The following is a 16,105-nucleotide window of genomic DNA, read 5'->3' as shown; positions in this document are numbered from 1 at the left end:
TCTTGATGGATACAAAAACTACAGTAGATGCAGAAGTGTAAAATGTTTATTTTTTTTTTTAAAAAAAGTTCCAAAGAGAACCAACCTTCTTAGTAGTAGAAATGTACAATACTGTAATTTAAAGTAATTGTATAAAAGTTACAAAATCTGTTTGTAGTTTTATCTTCTCTAGAATAATTTTGCTAGAGAGGATCTGGAAGAGTCCATTGGCTTTACATACTGTGCAGCAAAGCCTTTCAGATGTTTCATCCTACAACTCATCAGTCCCATCTTCTGTGGCCAATGATGTAGGATTGTGAGAGTTGTGCTCTCAAACATTGGGAAGGAGCAGCAAATATTCCTTACTGTATGTTAGAGGGAGAAGGCACTGCTTTAGCTGTTAGCTATACCTGAGTGGGTTAGAAATGGGGGAGAAGGCAGCATGCGTATTGGCGGCTGCAGGTAGGAATTTGTGTAGCACCCTCTGGCAACTATAGAAGGCTCAATGACCTCATAGTGGCACCCTGTATTAAAAATCAAGGTGCTGCTGAATAATCAGTTGATGCATTCAAACGTGTGTGTGTGCAGTTGCAGAAGCATTACAAGGTTTCCATGAAACTAGCAACTGAGCAACAGCTTTATATGACATTCTCTTAATGACTAAACCACACAATAGTGATGCTTGTCCCTTGATGTCAGGAGGCTGTTGTGTAGCCCAATGGTGTAGAACCTATAGCCCTCAAGATATTTTGAGAGTAGAGTTCTTACAAACCACCCACCATGACCAGTGGTACGGAACTGTGGAAAATGTGTGTTCAAGTGCCTGTCAATTTATGCCAACCTCATGAATTTCATAGGGTTTTCTTAGGCAAGGAACACTAAAGAACTGGTTTGCCAGTTCTTTCCTCTGAAGTACATCCTACAGCATTTTGTTGGCAGTCTTACATCCAAGTCCTAACCAGAGCTGACCCTGCTTAGCTTCCAAGATAAGATGCGATCTGGTGCCTTCAGGCCATGGGAGCTGTAGACCAGCACATCTGAAGTGCCATAGGGTTCTCACCACTGCTGTAAACCCTTAATCTAAAAATATACATGCAAAGAACCATGAGAAAATGTCCCTGTCCCAATCCCAAATGTGTTCTCCTGGAAACAAGGTCCTCTTCATTTTGATAGAACATACTTCGTGTAAGCAAATACAACATTTTCTGCCTTCCCTTGGACTGTTCCATACAGACTGCTTGTTTGTAGTGGCACAATTGAACGTTCTATATGAAAATCTCCTTGCTTGTGACACTTTAGTGTAGCAAGGTGAAGGATTCTAGCCTTGCCTTCCCCTGCTACCTAAAGCGAATCAACTATGTAGGACGAAAGTCTTACCTAGTTGAGAATTCAGTTCCCACAATGGGTCAAACAGGTGCCACTGGGATACCCATAGGAAGAACATCAGTTCAATACTGCCCTCCTCCTCATGTCCCTCCAGCAAGTGGTAGTTAAGAGTATTTGAAGTGGACACAAACTGAAATTCTAGGCTTGTGCTTTGATTATAGAATCACCTTCCTTTTTAAAATTGAGGTTAGCTATAGAAGCTGAAGAGATGAAAAACAACAGGCTGCCAAATATAAGATGGAGAATGATACCTATCTCACTGTCTACTTTCAGAGTGAATAAGGTTATTGGTTTGAACCACTGCTTAATTGCTTTTTAGATTGCACACTTTAAAATCAGCATATGGAAGTAAGAAAACAACCCTCTTTAAAATGTCCACCCATCTTGTAACAGTGATTAGAATAGGTCCTTATTTAGTGCAATACAATAGGAGCAACAGTTTTGAAAACACCTTCTCCCCACTAAATGCAACTGCCCTCCTACCTCCCTAGTTTCAGCTGGCAGCTACCCAGCGCAAAAAAGCTGTTGAGGGAACCTGTTATAGAGTCTATGTACAAAAAGTGCTAGGAAAAAAACTGAAAATTGCAGCGTTTGTTTCACTTTGTATGTTTGGTGGTGAAAATGGGTCAGAGCAGGAATGGACACCTGCTTGTGAGCTGGTGCCAGTGGTTAATGGTTCAGTCAGTGACCTCACTGTAATAGTACTTCTGGGCGGCGTCTGTCATTTTCCAGTCGGCAGCCCGGAACTCAATGATCTCCAATAGTAGCAACTGGGAAAGGGAGCTGAGGCCCTCCTGTAGAAGGAAGCCATCTCGCAAGAGTGAAAAGAGTTCGTCCATACGCTGTGAGTTCATCTTCTCCAGCTGTTCACCAATGCGGTGTAGCTGCAGCACCAGACAGTCCACCTTAACAGAAAGAAATTAACACTTTAAGAACTCATCTTCTGTAAGACTTATCTTAATGTTTAATTCAGAAGGAAACGAGCTGCTTCTCCTATGGCCCTCCAGATGTTGATGAACTACTACAAACCATCAGCTATGTTTGCTGGGGCTGATGGGACTGAAGTCTAACAATATCCAGAAACCATCTTTGTCCTAAGTAAAGATGTCAGTTACTTTAGAGGGGTTCTACTATCAACATGTAACACTTTATAGAATACAAAGGGAAAAGAGCTTACAATCTAAAATTCAACATGGAAAAACAAAAGAAGAAGAGACTTTGGTAAAAAGAAAAACAATATGCCATTGTTTCAGTTACCTGTCAAACCTGAGTGAGAAGGCAAGCATCAGTTTTTGAAATGACTCTATTCAAAATCTTACTAAGTACCATAGGAATTAGCCATTTAAAAAGCACCATAATAGCCAGTTCCTTCACAAAAGAATCCCTTACATAAAGAACAAGCCACTCTGTTTTTTGCCTTTTAAGACATAGGAAGCTGTCTTATACTGAGTCAGACCATTAGTCCTCTGAGATCAGTACTGTCAACTTGCTGGCAGAAGATCTTTACAATAGATCAATGACAGGCAGTTATGGCCCTCAGTGCTTCTGGCTACCACTCCCTTCAGCTCTAGCTAGTAGAGAACTCACAGAAGGTGCAGTTCAAAAACATCTCAAGCCATATGTTGCCCACCCCATAATAGAGGCCACTTGCATCATATTTTCTGACATCACTGTAGTGCCCTTCAAAGGTGTTGGATCACAATTCCCATCATGCCTGGGTATAATGAGGTGTAATCCAACATCTGAAGGGAAACTAACATAATGGAGATGGCTAGTTTTGTTGCACTATTCTTGAAGAAATCCATCCCTGTGAGCTAGCCTGACATCATTCAAGAGTCAATACAGTGGTACCTCGGGATACGAAATACCCAGGTTACGAAATTTTCGGGATACGAAAAAATCCCATTGGAAATCATTGTTCCGGGTTACTAATGTTTTTTCGGGTTACGAAGAAAATTTTTGGTGCTTTTCGGCGCTTTTTCGCACGAAACGCGGCTTTTCCCCATTAGCGCCTATGGCAATTCGGCTTACGAAGGCTTTTCGGGTTACGAAAGCGGCCGCGGAACGAATTAATTTCGTAACCCGAGGCACCACTGTATCAAGTAAAGGGTGTGTGTGTGGTCAAACCCAAGCAGCACATCCTGTGCCAACGCTTAGTTGCAATATTCAGGATGAAACAGCAAAGCACTTTGCCAATCAATTCCTTTTCCTTACCTCAGTTCCCAAGCTTGCTCTTTTGACCCTAACTTCCGATACTATCATCCCCATTGTGTCCCTATAGAACTCACCTCTTCCTCTTTTCGCATGCTATCTGGCTGTGCCAGCTGGAATAGACAGTCATAAACTGGATTCACCAGTGCCATCATGGGCATGTTGTTGACCTGTTAGTGAAGAATGTACTTGTTAACTGATATTTATAACCCTAGTGGAATGCATAAATCCCTCCTTTCCCACTCCCTATGAAACTATGAAATCCAGAAGATTAGCTGTATCTGAGCCTGTGGAAACAAGAACAATAAAGAATTGTTCAGCAACATCAAGACAAACAAATGTATTATGGCATGAGCTTTCTTTTTGCTCAAGCACTGACTCAAATACATGATAAAGCAAAACAAGCCACAGTGTATGTGTGCTGGGGAGGCTGAATTAAGATCTGGGACAGAGGAGGGCTCTTGCCATTTGAACTGCCAGAAAAAGAGTGAATTCTTGATGGTGCTACCATAACTATTGAATGCTTTCCCATAAGGATCCACTTGTTGCCACCTTACTATCTTTCATGCAATGCATAAAAGCTTTTCAGTCTTGCTGACTTGCAAACTTGTACTATTTTGGTTTATTATAGGCAGAGCTTGCTGCAAAGCAAACATATGTACACTTGGACTGTTAATTGTTTTGTTCTTTTTTGTAAGCCATCTTGAGAATATGATAGGGCAGCATAAAAACACTATACAGCCAACCTCTGTATCCACGGATTCTGCATCCACAGATTCAACTATATGGCTTGAAAACATCCCCCCCAATAAAAAAAACCCAAAAGCAAACCTTGATCTAAGAAGCAGAGCCCTCCCTCCAGTCCATCTGGTGCCATCCAGCCTCAAAGGGAGAGATGCGGGCCCAGTTCCATCAGGCCTGGCCTAGATTAAGAAGCAGAGCCCTCCCCCCCAGTCCATCTGCCATGGTCCAGGCCTCAGAGGGAGAGAAGAACTGCTAGACCTGATTCCCCTTCGCCACTGCCATTCTCTTCTCCTTTTGTGTCATGTCTCTTTAGATTGTAAGCCTGAGGACAGGGAACCATTTGTTAGCCTTTGTGGCTGAAGAGTGGGGTATAAATACTCTAAAGAAATAAAGTGATTTTGCCATTTTACAGTTGGCCCTCCTTATCCACAGATTTTTTATCCACTAATTCAAGCATCCATGGCTTGAAAATATTTTTTAAAAAAGTATAAATTCCAAATAGCAAACCTTGATTTTCCATTTTATCTAAGGGACACCATTTTGCTATGCCACAGATTTTGTTATCCATGTGAGATCCTGGAACCAAACCCCAGCAGATAACAAGGACCCATTGTATATTAAGTACACAATTTTCCTGTGCCACTGTATATAATGAGACTTGAGCATCCACAGATTTTGGTCTCATGGGGGATCTTGGAACCAAAGCCCAGCAAGTACCAAGGGCCCACCTGAGCCAGAATCATATCAACTCTGCAGTTTGCTCCAGAGGTGCTGAGGTACCGGGGCAGCCTCTTCTCAGCAGCTCTGTCCCCCTACTTACTCTCAGGTAGTCAAAGATGCTACAGATGAAGGTGACATAGCCAATCCAGGCCTGGAGGGAACGAGCTCGCAGTTCATCCCGGTCCTTATATTCCTGTTGAAGGCGGTTGAGGAGGCCCCGCCGGAAAACACTCTGGCCCACCTGCTTGCTTTCCGCCTGTGAGAAAAGCAAGGCTGTTAAATCTGGAAGGATGCTGTATATAACCTCAGCTGTAACAGCAAAGGCTGCTATTTCTTTTTATTTCTCATACACAGTTCAAACCTATCACTGTAAAGAAAGTATGTGCCATGATGAAAGAGGCAGATCTCTGTAGATGCACAAAGTTTACAGGGAGGCAAAACAGAGGTAATCAATGAGCTTTGCTCACCAAGTCTAAGCTGTATTTGAATCGACAGATACATTTTCTATTGTTGTTAACTGCCCTCAGGTCAACTTCATTTCATGGCAACCCTGTGGATGAAACATTTCCAAGAATCCTTATCCTCAAGCCCAGGCCTATGTCCTCCCTGACAGAGTCTAACCATCAGGCATGTGGTCTTCTTGTCTTTCTACTGCCTTCCACCTTTCTTAGCACCACTGTCTTTTCTCATGCTGAGCTTAATATCCAAAATGGTCAAGCAGATCAGGCGGAACCTAGGTCCAGCTGCAGGAATGGAAGCATGGCTGGGGACAGAGCTAAGGTGAACAGCATGCCGATACAGAATCCTATACATACATACATATGATTTATAATTTTATTTAATGTTAGGTTCTTTCACTTTGTTTGAAATCAGCAATAAGACAAGTACTGTAGTCTCCATCTGCTACCATCACTCACCTTTCTTTCATCAGTTATAATGGGAATACAGGAAAGTAAGAAGGAACAAAAGATAGTACTGTACAAGGACATTGAACGAGGAGGAAATTATATACCCTTCCAGATGTTACTGGACTGGAACTCCCAGCAGCCCTAGCCATCATAGCCAGTGATAAGAAATGCCAACAACTTATAGAGGACTGCACAATTGCTACTCCTATTTTAGAATATTTAGGACCCCAATTAACATTTTAAAACAAGTTTCTTACTCTCACAGTAGTGAGAATAATGTTGAAAATATAATGGCATCATATTGAAATGACCCAAAAGAGGACCAAAAATAAATAAATAAAAAAGAAACCTATATTTAGTTTGTTTTCAAATCTCATGGTTTCCAATACCATCTTATGTTTTTATGGAGCTGTCTCAGGTTTTCACTTTGACTCTACCAGTATAAGGGGTCACTGAAACAGTTAGGAAATTTGTGGTTAAGTGTGATGCATTCTTATCATGCATGGACACACATTCATGAAAATTATATGGCATACAAACAAGCAGAATCCACAAAATATGTAGATATGGCTGACAGCACCAAAGAAATAACCCATTTTGAAAATATAGGACATGCAGAGTCCTACCTGGATTATGGTGTAACAGATGCGCCCTGCCTCTTTGCTGAACACACAGTCTTTGAGGGACTGATCCACAATAACATTGGCCACCCTCTCCAAATCCACACTGCTGGGGTCTACAAAGAAGAAGCAACATTGTCACTATTGGCTTTAAACAAACAGAAATGTGTATGGGTCTGGGTGTTTAGAATCTTGCAGCCATGCATAATTTCTAGATTTTTTTAATTTTGTGGGATCAAAGCTGCCTTCCTGGAATGGCAGTAGACAAACCACTCCTTCCTCAACTCTTTAGTTAGGAATGTCATTTTCTATTCCATCTGAAACAGGGAAGGAATCTTAAGGCCCAGAAATATGTGATGCATGTTTAACGCTACATGAGGAAGCTAACTGCTGAGTTATATCCACCCTATAATTTTAATTCAGTTTCAGACTGCTTGAGGTTCTATGGCCCCTGGGAAAGGAAAGCTGAACCTTTCATTATATGAAGTAGTTAAGATTTTTAATAATAAAATTTTCAAGACAGATTGTGAGGGAGAGAGAGAAGGAGGGAAGGGTAACACAGAACAAATGCCACACAAGTGTTCATCATACAGCTGGTCTTCCACATCCACTGATTCTTTATCCATGGATTCAACCACCCATGGCTTGAAAATATTCCCAAAAGACATAAATTACAAACAAACAAATCTTGTTTTTGCCATTTTATCTATGGGACACATTTTACTAGGCCATTGTATTTAATGGAGCTTGAGAATTCATGGATTTTGGTACCCATGGCGGTGGGGGGGAGGGGTCCTGGAACCAAACCTCAGTGGAAACCAAGGGCCCACTGTACTTTAAAACACTTTCAGTTCAAAACTTCTTGGCCTTTCAGTATGAAACAGCACTGCCCTTGACTGCGTATTACAATATCAGAGATGGATAAGACTATGAATTTGAAGGAAGGCCCAAGCTGAATGAGAACAAAAATCTCTCATTAACAAACTAATCTGTCATTATCCTTTTTTGTTGTAATTAAGTGCTGTTGACTGTGACCCATGGCCACCCCAAAAATGAGACTCCCAAGTCACCCTATCATCAAATGATAGAGTTATAATCTGGAAAGTAATCTTCTCTATTTCTTCAGGTCTGGGGCCTATGGGCTCTGCCTGATTGGTAGTGAGGTACAAGCTTGTGCCAAATGTAGGTAGGGGGGGGGGGAGGAAGAGAGAGAGAGAGAGAGAGAGAGAGAGATGCTGACCTTTGAGTGCTGTCTTCAACAACTGCTGAATCTCTGTATCAAATGAGTGTATCTTATAGTCTTCTTTGCCTGTGTCTCCCATCTCTTCCCCTCTTTCAGTGATCAGGGAAGCAGCTGAGTTAGTAGTAACTGTGGGGAGATAAGAGATCAAACAGTGTTTACTCAGGACAGGAAGGGCGGCAGTATTAGTCTTAGCTGGCATAGACACTGGCTCTCTGCTGAACAGAGGAACAGCACTGCCAGTCACACTGTAAGAAAAACAAATGCATCCTTAACAAAGGGGAAAAGTTTGAACCAAAGCTCTCCTGCCTCTTTCTTTTCTAGCAGATCATGATTGTTTGACAAATATCTTTGGGCCTTGACTTGTTCTGTTAACTAGAGAAATGGTGGGGAGATGTGCTTTCATTTTGATTAAGAACTCACTCTAATCAGCCCACCTTGCTCAGTGCCAGACCAACGGATTGGCACAAGCATGTACACAGTGAATTGATGCGGCATCAAATGCACTGCTCACTCATCAAAATTCCAGACCTCTGACATGCGCTTTCACTGCAGTCAGGGAAAAACAAAATGACAAAACAAAGCATGCTTCCAGAGAAAACATTAAAAAATGACAACTACGTTTATTCACCACTGAGTTCAGGATCAGCTTCTGGCATTTTAAGGGTTTGGAGCCTCACTTCAAATTCATGGCCCCCTCCATTTCTCAGCCCTTGGTTATATTTCATGTCTCTCTCTCTCTCTCTCTCTCTCTCTCTCTCTATATATATATATATATATATATATCCTGCCCTTTTCCCAAAACTGGACTCAGGGTGGCTCACAACATTAAAAAAACAGTACATTTAAAAGTATACAAAAATAGTACATTAAAATAGAATTAAAATATTACAGTATTAAAACATGTTACATATTAAAAGAATAAAATACAATTAAAAAGATAAAAATGTTAAAAATACTTTAAAACAATACAACACCATCCCATGCTTTAAAAACTTTGTTTTAAAAGCCTGTCTAAACAGGTAGTCTTAGCCTGCCAGCAGAAGGATAACAAAAAAAGGGGCCATTCTGGTCTCCCTGGGCAGGGAGTTACACAGTCTAGTGGCAGCCACGGAAAAGACCCTTTCTCACGCACATACCAATTGCGCTTGTGATGTTGGTGAGACAGAGAGAAGGGCCTCTCCTGAGGATCAAAGAGCCTGAGCCAATTCATACACAGAGATTCGTTCTGCCAACTAGCCTGGACTTTTTATAGCTCATGGACTATTTGATGTAACCTCCCCCCCTTTCCACAATTTGGTGCCTTCTGCTATGCCTGAAATGTCTATATCCATTCTTCTATTTCTCAGAATACTTCTAGTGCTGATTTCTCCTTAAGATCCCAGGCGCCTATCTCCTTAATCCCAACTTCTTGCATCATTCCTAGAGCACCCCCTTCACCTCCCTTGGAAAAATGTAGTAATTAAACCTTTCGAACGAACTGCCCACTACAATATACAGTGAGAGCAGGGCAACCATTTCTGGAGAAGATGGTTTTCTTCCCCAGCCCTTCTTAATCTACTCACAGATTAGTAGAAATGGTAGCCAATATCAGCATGATCCTAAGGGCTGTCCTAGATCACCATCATGGCCCTGGGTTTGAAGACTTGAGCAGGGCAGCTGATGACCAAAGGCTCTTGGAGGTCTCTCATTCATATTTGTTGTTGTTGTGTGCTTTCAAGTTGTTTCTGATTTATGGCGACCCTCAGGCAAGCCTATTATGGGGTTGTCTTGGAAAGATTTATTCAGAGGAGGTTTGCCATTGCCTTCCCCTGAGACTGAGAGCATGTGATTTGCCCAAGGTCACCCAGTGGGTTTCATGGCCACGCTGGGAATCAAACCCTGATCTCCAGAGTTGCAGCCCACCACTCAAACCACGATGCTACAGTGGCTCTCATTCGTTATCCACAAACTGAAATGGACTTGAGGGCAAATAACCACTGAATCATGCTGTGCTGGAAATGATCTCTTTATCAATCCAGTTTCTCCACATACCAAAGCAGCTGCACAAGCATTCTTGCACAGAGAGAATACTGGATATAATATGTAATAGAAAAATGTTCTCAAGGTTTCTGGGTCAATGGAATGTGTGTGTGGCTGTTGTCTTAGGTGCTGGTCAAAATGTGGGTTGATCAGTGGCCAGTTAACTTGGGCTGCTCCCCTTTTATGCAACTTCTGTGATCACAGAAGGTATTCCAGTTGAGTGAGAGAACTCTTCCTTCGCATATAGCAGGTGCTAAGAAAGAACAATCCCAAGCATCTCCAGCTAAAAAGTATCTTGGCTGGCAAGGACTGGGAAAAAGTTTCACATCTGGAAAGCTGACATCGGTCAGAACAGACAATATTGTTTTGCTTTGGTTTAAAGCACCTTGAGAAGTCAAGTGTGAGCGTTGGAATATGACCCCGGAGAGCAGGGTTTGAATCCCAGCTAGGCCATGGAAACCTGCTGGGTGGCCTTGGGCAAGTCACAGTCTCTCAGCCTCAGGGGATGGCAATGGCAAACCCCCTCTGAAGAAACTTGCCAAAAACAAAACAAAACCCTGTGATAAGTTGGCCTTAGGGTCGCCATAAGTCGGAAATGACTTGGAGGCACATAACACAACACCTTAAGAAGTTCACTTAAGATCTCAGTGAGTACTGTAGTTATTTCAGTTATGAAGGATAACTCAGGTGCAAGCAACATGGGCCCGACAGCTGTTGCTGGATAGCAGCTTCCCACAGCCCTAGCCAACATAGCCAACAGTAAAGGATCATGGGAACTGTTGTTGCTGTGTGCCTTCAAGTCCTAATGGATTTTTCTGCCAAGATCTGCTCAGAGAGGGTTTGCCTTTGCTTTTTCCATTGAGTGACCTTGACCCCAAGTCACTCTCTCTCAGTCTCAGCGGAAGGCCATGGCAAACCTCCTCTGAACAAATCTTGCCAAGAAAACCCTTGGATAGATTTGCTTTAGGGTTGCCACTAGTCACAACTTGAAGGCATACAACAACAACAACACGCTTGGCAAGGACAAGTCACACACTCTCAGCCTCAGAAAACTCCATTATAGGTTCCCCTTAGGGTTGTCATAAGTCGGAAACAACTTGAAGGCACGCAACGATAACAAGTGCTGCTGCTCCAAGTCCTATGCAATCCTGGGATCTGTAGTTTTACAAGGCCTTCACAAATCACAAATCCTAGGATACTGTAGCATGGAGCTATGGCAGTTAAAGTGGTGTCAAACTGCATTATTTCTATAGTGTATGCACCCCCAGTCCAACACTCCCCACTACTCACAGCTGTCTCTGGTGTGACCTGGCCTTCAGAGATGGATAAGTTATGCACAAAATGGAGGACATATAATTATTGTTGTTGTTGTTGTTGTTATTCTGTTCATTTATATCCCACCTTCTTCCCAGTACAAGGACTCAAGGTGGCATTTTGGAATTCCTCCTGGACAGAAGGCTGAAATGTAGGACATGTCCTGGAAAAAGGAGGACCTCTAGTCACCATGCCTGCACCAGCTGTCAAAAATGCTCCGAATGGAGGACATTTTGGAATTCCTCCTGGACAGAAGGCTGAAATGTAGGGCATGTCCTGGAAAAAGGAGGACTTCTGATCACCATGCGGGTGTCAAAAATGCTCAGAACTGGGGACATTTTGGAATTCCTCCAGGAGAGAAAGCTGAAATGGGGGACAAGTCCTGGAAAAAGGAGGACTTCTGGTGACCATGCACGTGTCAAAAATGCTCAGAATGGAGGGAGAGGAGAGGGGGCTGAAATGTAGGACAGGTCCTGGCAAAGGAGGACCAAGCCTTGGGACCCACCATGCCTGAGCTGCCTCAAGGGAGGTTTGCAGGAGGGGGGGGGTGTCAACTTTATTGATGGATTGTAACGCAGGCCAAGGAACGAGAGGAGAGGAACGGCGTTCCTTCCAAAAGAGTGGAAAGGCGACCCACCTGGAGGGGAGAGCCAGAGGCATCTTCAGCTCCTTTGGGTCCCTCTGGCTCGGGAAGGGCAGCCGCTCCAGCCGCCAAACCCGGGGGAAGGGCTTCCTCTTAGGTCATTTCCTCGCCCAGCAAAGGGGCAGGCAGCCTGCAGGTATCGCCCCCTGCTGGCAGAATGAGGCGGCCTCCTCAGGGCCTAAATAATGCACTATGGAATTCTGGGAATGGGGGCTTGTTGTGGCTCCAGAGCAGAGTATAAAAACAACTCACTCCCCCCCTCACTCCCCAGCTGTTGGCATTGGCAGTGCATTAACCACTTTTCACACTTAGGAGTTTATCACACTAGGGTTAATTTTGGCATTAAAGGGAGATTAAAGCACATTTAAAACATCCCACAAACAAAGCGGAAATGGCGACTAACTGCGCAAATGGTTATCTCACGCAATTGCACAAATAAAGTGATGGTGGAAACACACTGTTGCTGGAATCCTGAAAGTAAAAAAGATGCGCTTTGCAATCACTTTAATGGTGAGTTTTGTGCGACGTCATGTGAAATTGTTTCACGTAATTATGCAATTTTCCTGGGATGTTTACGGGATAAACTCCCAATCTCCTTCGTGTGATAAACTCCTTAGAAACAATCACAGGCAGAGGATTCTTCCAAAGTTCCTGGAGGCTTTTACCTTCAATTATAATAAAATATATACATATAATACAGCGCGCACACACGCACACGCACACACACACACTCTTCCCTCCACATTAACAGCTTTGATTTTGCGGCTTTGATTATCCATGGATTCTATTAATATATTATCTCTAGGAATATCTAGGTCCTCCAGCACAACTCTATGGTCAACTTTAACCAAAAGTCACATTGAAGGACCTAGAGATTCCTAGAGAGAACACTCCATTAGGCATTTGTGGCTCCTCCAGCGCAACTCTATGGCAATGTCTGGCAGATGTTGACCACAGAGTTGCGCTGGAGGATCTAGAGATTCCTAGAGAGGACACTGCACTAGGCATTTGTGGCTCCTCCAGCGGATGGCTGCCATGGCTACTCCCTCCCACTAAACCAAGATCTGTTGCATGGAATAGCTGCCTTATTCTGTCTTAAGACAGAGCCAGACACCTCTACTGCATATGGACAAGTATGCAGTATTACAGAGCCTTGGGAGATTTACTTTTAGACTACAGCTCCCTCAGTTCCCAGAAATGTGGGAGTTATAGTCAAAAAAGAAACTTGCCTAAACTCTATACAAACAAAAGGTTTTAACATTGTGTACAGAGGAGTAGCAGATCTACACAAAAACCCAACCAAAAACAATCCATGAGTGTCCATATTTTACCTTATGAAAAACACTCCACACAAAACCATCCATAGCATTGGATTTACTTCTTGTTGCTCTTTATTTGCAGTTTTAAGAGCTGCAAGCTAGGTCAACATTCCCTTAAGCAGTTTTACAAGAAGTAGCTCTTGTAGCATAAAAAGAAGAGAGGAAGAACGGTGTGTGTGTGTGTGTGTGTGGCAGCACCTTTAAGATTACAGTAACTGGTTTTTATTTTTGCATGTACTGCCACATCAGTGTTACTGTCATAAGCGCTTGTATGGTACCACAGTATACAAACATCTTAATGGCTGACCTGGAATAACACTTCCTCAGCACATGCGCCCAAAACCTTCTCCTCTACCTATGATTTCTTGATTACGTCTGTGTAATTTGGCCACATGAAAAGTGGTTATTTGAGAAGTTCCACCAGGATTTCAGCAGCTTCCCCCCTGAGCCTGGAACAATTCACACAATAAATTTATTTTCTTATAGCCACTTGACATGCTTAAATTCATTAGCTATTAATAACTTTGAGTGTACAGCCTAGACTTGCAATAGCTACATCTTGGGCTTCACAAGAGATACAACCATCTAGTCATAGGTTCTGCTTCACAGTCAAGAACCCTGATTGGTCCGGTTCCAGACTCCAAGACAGCTGCATAGGCTCAAAACCCTTCTCTCATTCATACTGAATATGCAGCAACTAAAGGAACCCAGTAAGGATTAGTGGGTACTCTCCTACATGCAGTACACACATGCAGAAGATATCTCAAGGAAACACATTTTCTTTGTCATACCACTTGAACTGCTAAATATTTTCAGAATTTGGCCGGGTATCAAAGGGAGGAAGATAATATTTCACTGACCACATAGCTAATATGGCTGTAATAAGCCCATCTGTTAGATGGAAATTTCAGTCAACCTGACAATATTAAAAACAGGTACAGATAGAGGTATGTCTTCACACAGAGTGTAATATCACTAAAAAGTACACCTATTGCCCCCAACGTGTTTCCTATTCAGGAAAGATTCCCTTTCTGTCTACATTCCTGGACAGGGACTCATCTGACAATTATTATTTTTTTCAGCAAACCAGCCTGGTGTAGTGGTTTGTGTGTCTGGAGACCAGTGTTCAATTCCCCGCTAGGCCATGAAACCCACTAGGAGACCTTGGGCAAGTCACATGCTCTCAGCCTCAGGGGAAGTCAATGGTAAACCTCCTCTGAACAAACCTTGCCAAGAAACCCCCATGATAGGTTTGCCTTAGGGTCGTCATAAATGGGAAACAACTTGAAGACACACAACAACATAGCTGGAATGCTATCCTGGGGCCATCCATAAAACACGTCATCTTTTGTTTGAAATCCCCCCCCCCCGACTGCTAAATTTCAGTCTATGCTTTCAAAATTTTTGTCACACCTGTCCCCCACTATTTTTGAGATGTTTTCTGGGCCCAAGAGTGGTGGAAATTACAAGACCCTCACGTCTGCTTCCTGCCACAAAGCAACTCTTGAACTCAGGAATGCTGTGCCACTACAGACACTAGGGAACAATTGATCAGACTTCAGATTTCTCCGGGGAAAATTGCATCACTTGTTGAACATGGATTTCTGCAAAAAGATATGCACCATGGTAACAGTAGTACTGCACATGGTTTACACGTACACAGCTAGATGTAGTCTATGAAAAGCTCTACTATTAACAGCCAAAGCAGCCAACACTGGGTAAGAGAGGTCAATGCCCTGGATCAAAGTAAGGCAGCTACAAAATGGTTTAAAACAAACTAGGTACAGTAGTTGAAACAAGGTATGCTCACACTTACCTTTGTGAACAGCAGTACTTTACGTCTCTGGCCCCTTAATTTCACCAAGCGCCAAAGGCAGGAGCCTTTGTTTAAACCACATCCATTCTATGAATCAGTCACCCTACCTCCAATAGACAGTCTGCAGCTCTTCAAGCAGATTTGAGATTGCTTTCAATTTATTTAATCAACACCCTTCCTATGAGCATACAATATTAAAACAGTAACAGCACCAGCTTCCTGGATAACACTTTGGTTGCGTTTAGAAAGAGTACTACTGTCTGCCCTGGATGCATCAATTAGGTCAGCCATCTGTTGTTTTAATAGCCCTTTTCATGCCTCCTGGACTAATCCATCTTAACACCAATCTAATTAAGACACTACTGTTTGTAGACAAAGCGAGCATTGCAGTGCTCATCCCCTGCACATGGGGCAACAGTGCCCCCTTGTGAACTGCACTGTGAACTGAGGTGCAAATGTGATATTACCATGTGCCTGGGAGACTACATCCTTACTGCCCTAGTGGATTTCAACTAACAAGTCCTAGCTAGTGCTTTTCGTTTCACCCCACACTGGACTTGCTGGTTTTTCAAACATTTCCTGCCATTCTGCTTTTAACAGCAGCCTTATATGCAGATCACAGCCAGCCATCATATTATTCTCCATGCTATGAAAGTCCAAGAATAGATCAGAAGTGGCATGCTTGTTTTCTGGTCAACTTGAAAACCCACCAAGTGTCAATGAACAAAGGTGCTTCACATAAGGCAATACTTCACTAAAGAGCTCCAAAACAAGACACATTGATGGAGCAGATTATAAAATTCATTGTATGTGTTATGTGCCATGATTTTATGATTCTAAGTTGCCTGTCCACTTATGGCAACCCCAGACATTACTGTACATACACTGGCTTCTCCCTTAAGAAGACCAAGATAATAATAATAATAATAAATAAAAATTTATTTATATACCGCTATTCCAAATTAGATCACAGCGGCGTACAGCAAGAAGTGATACAATATAAAAACCCGATATAACACGTATTACCGACAAAATAGTAACAACATCCCATTAGAAGTTACAAACTATAAATGGTGGGGTTGTCTATGCTGACAATTTTCCTGGTCTACAGTGACCTGCTAACACCACCCACTTTACAGACAGCCATCAGCCTAACCAGCCACACATTCCCCCTCCCCCCAGA

At 42.7% G+C, this 16,105-nt stretch overlaps 1 protein-coding gene across 2 annotated transcripts; it reads right to left on the bottom strand.

Moving 5' to 3' along the window:
- Positions 1–28: 28 nt before the first annotated feature.
- MIF4GD (MIF4G domain containing) lies at positions 29–15,174 on the bottom strand. 2 transcript variants are annotated; one of them, XM_042452086.1, is made up of 6 exons: positions 14,923–15,174; positions 7,809–7,937; positions 6,575–6,684; positions 5,141–5,296; positions 3,654–3,746; positions 29–2,270 (listed from the first exon to the last, which is right to left on the bottom strand). In XM_042452086.1, exons 2-6 carry the CDS (start codon positions 7,888–7,890, stop codon positions 2,043–2,045), a joined length of 669 nt encoding a protein of 222 aa, XP_042308020.1. In that variant the 5' UTR covers positions 7,891–7,937; positions 14,923–15,174; the 3' UTR covers positions 29–2,042. The 2 variants fall into 2 exon arrangements, with proteins under 2 accessions (XP_042308020.1, XP_042308021.1); XM_042452087.1 differs by lacking the exon at positions 14,923–15,174 and adding an exon at positions 11,782–11,878.
- Between the last annotated feature and the right edge of the window lie 931 nt (positions 15,175–16,105).

The sequence above is a fragment of the Sceloporus undulatus genome, chromosome 2 (assembly GCF_019175285.1).
Source record: "Sceloporus undulatus isolate JIND9_A2432 ecotype Alabama chromosome 2, SceUnd_v1.1, whole genome shotgun sequence".
Classification (NCBI taxonomy): domain Eukaryota; kingdom Metazoa; phylum Chordata; class Lepidosauria; order Squamata; family Phrynosomatidae; genus Sceloporus; species Sceloporus undulatus.
The sequence above is the reverse complement of the archived record's forward strand: the minus strand, read 5'-3'. Positions and strand labels throughout refer to the sequence as shown.

Coding starts and splice junctions, on each gene's coding strand:
- MIF4GD (XM_042452086.1), bottom strand. CDS start 7,890: ATGGGAGACACAGGCAAAGAAGACTATAAGATACACTCATTTGATACA. Junction 3,747..5,140: donor GCATCTTTGACTACCTGAGA/GTAAGTAGGGGG, acceptor CTTCACTAACAG/GTCAACAACATGCCCATGAT. Junction 2,271..3,653: donor GCATGCGAAAAGAGGAAGAG/GTGAGTTCTATA, acceptor CTTTCTGTTAAG/GTGGACTGTCTGGTGCTGCA.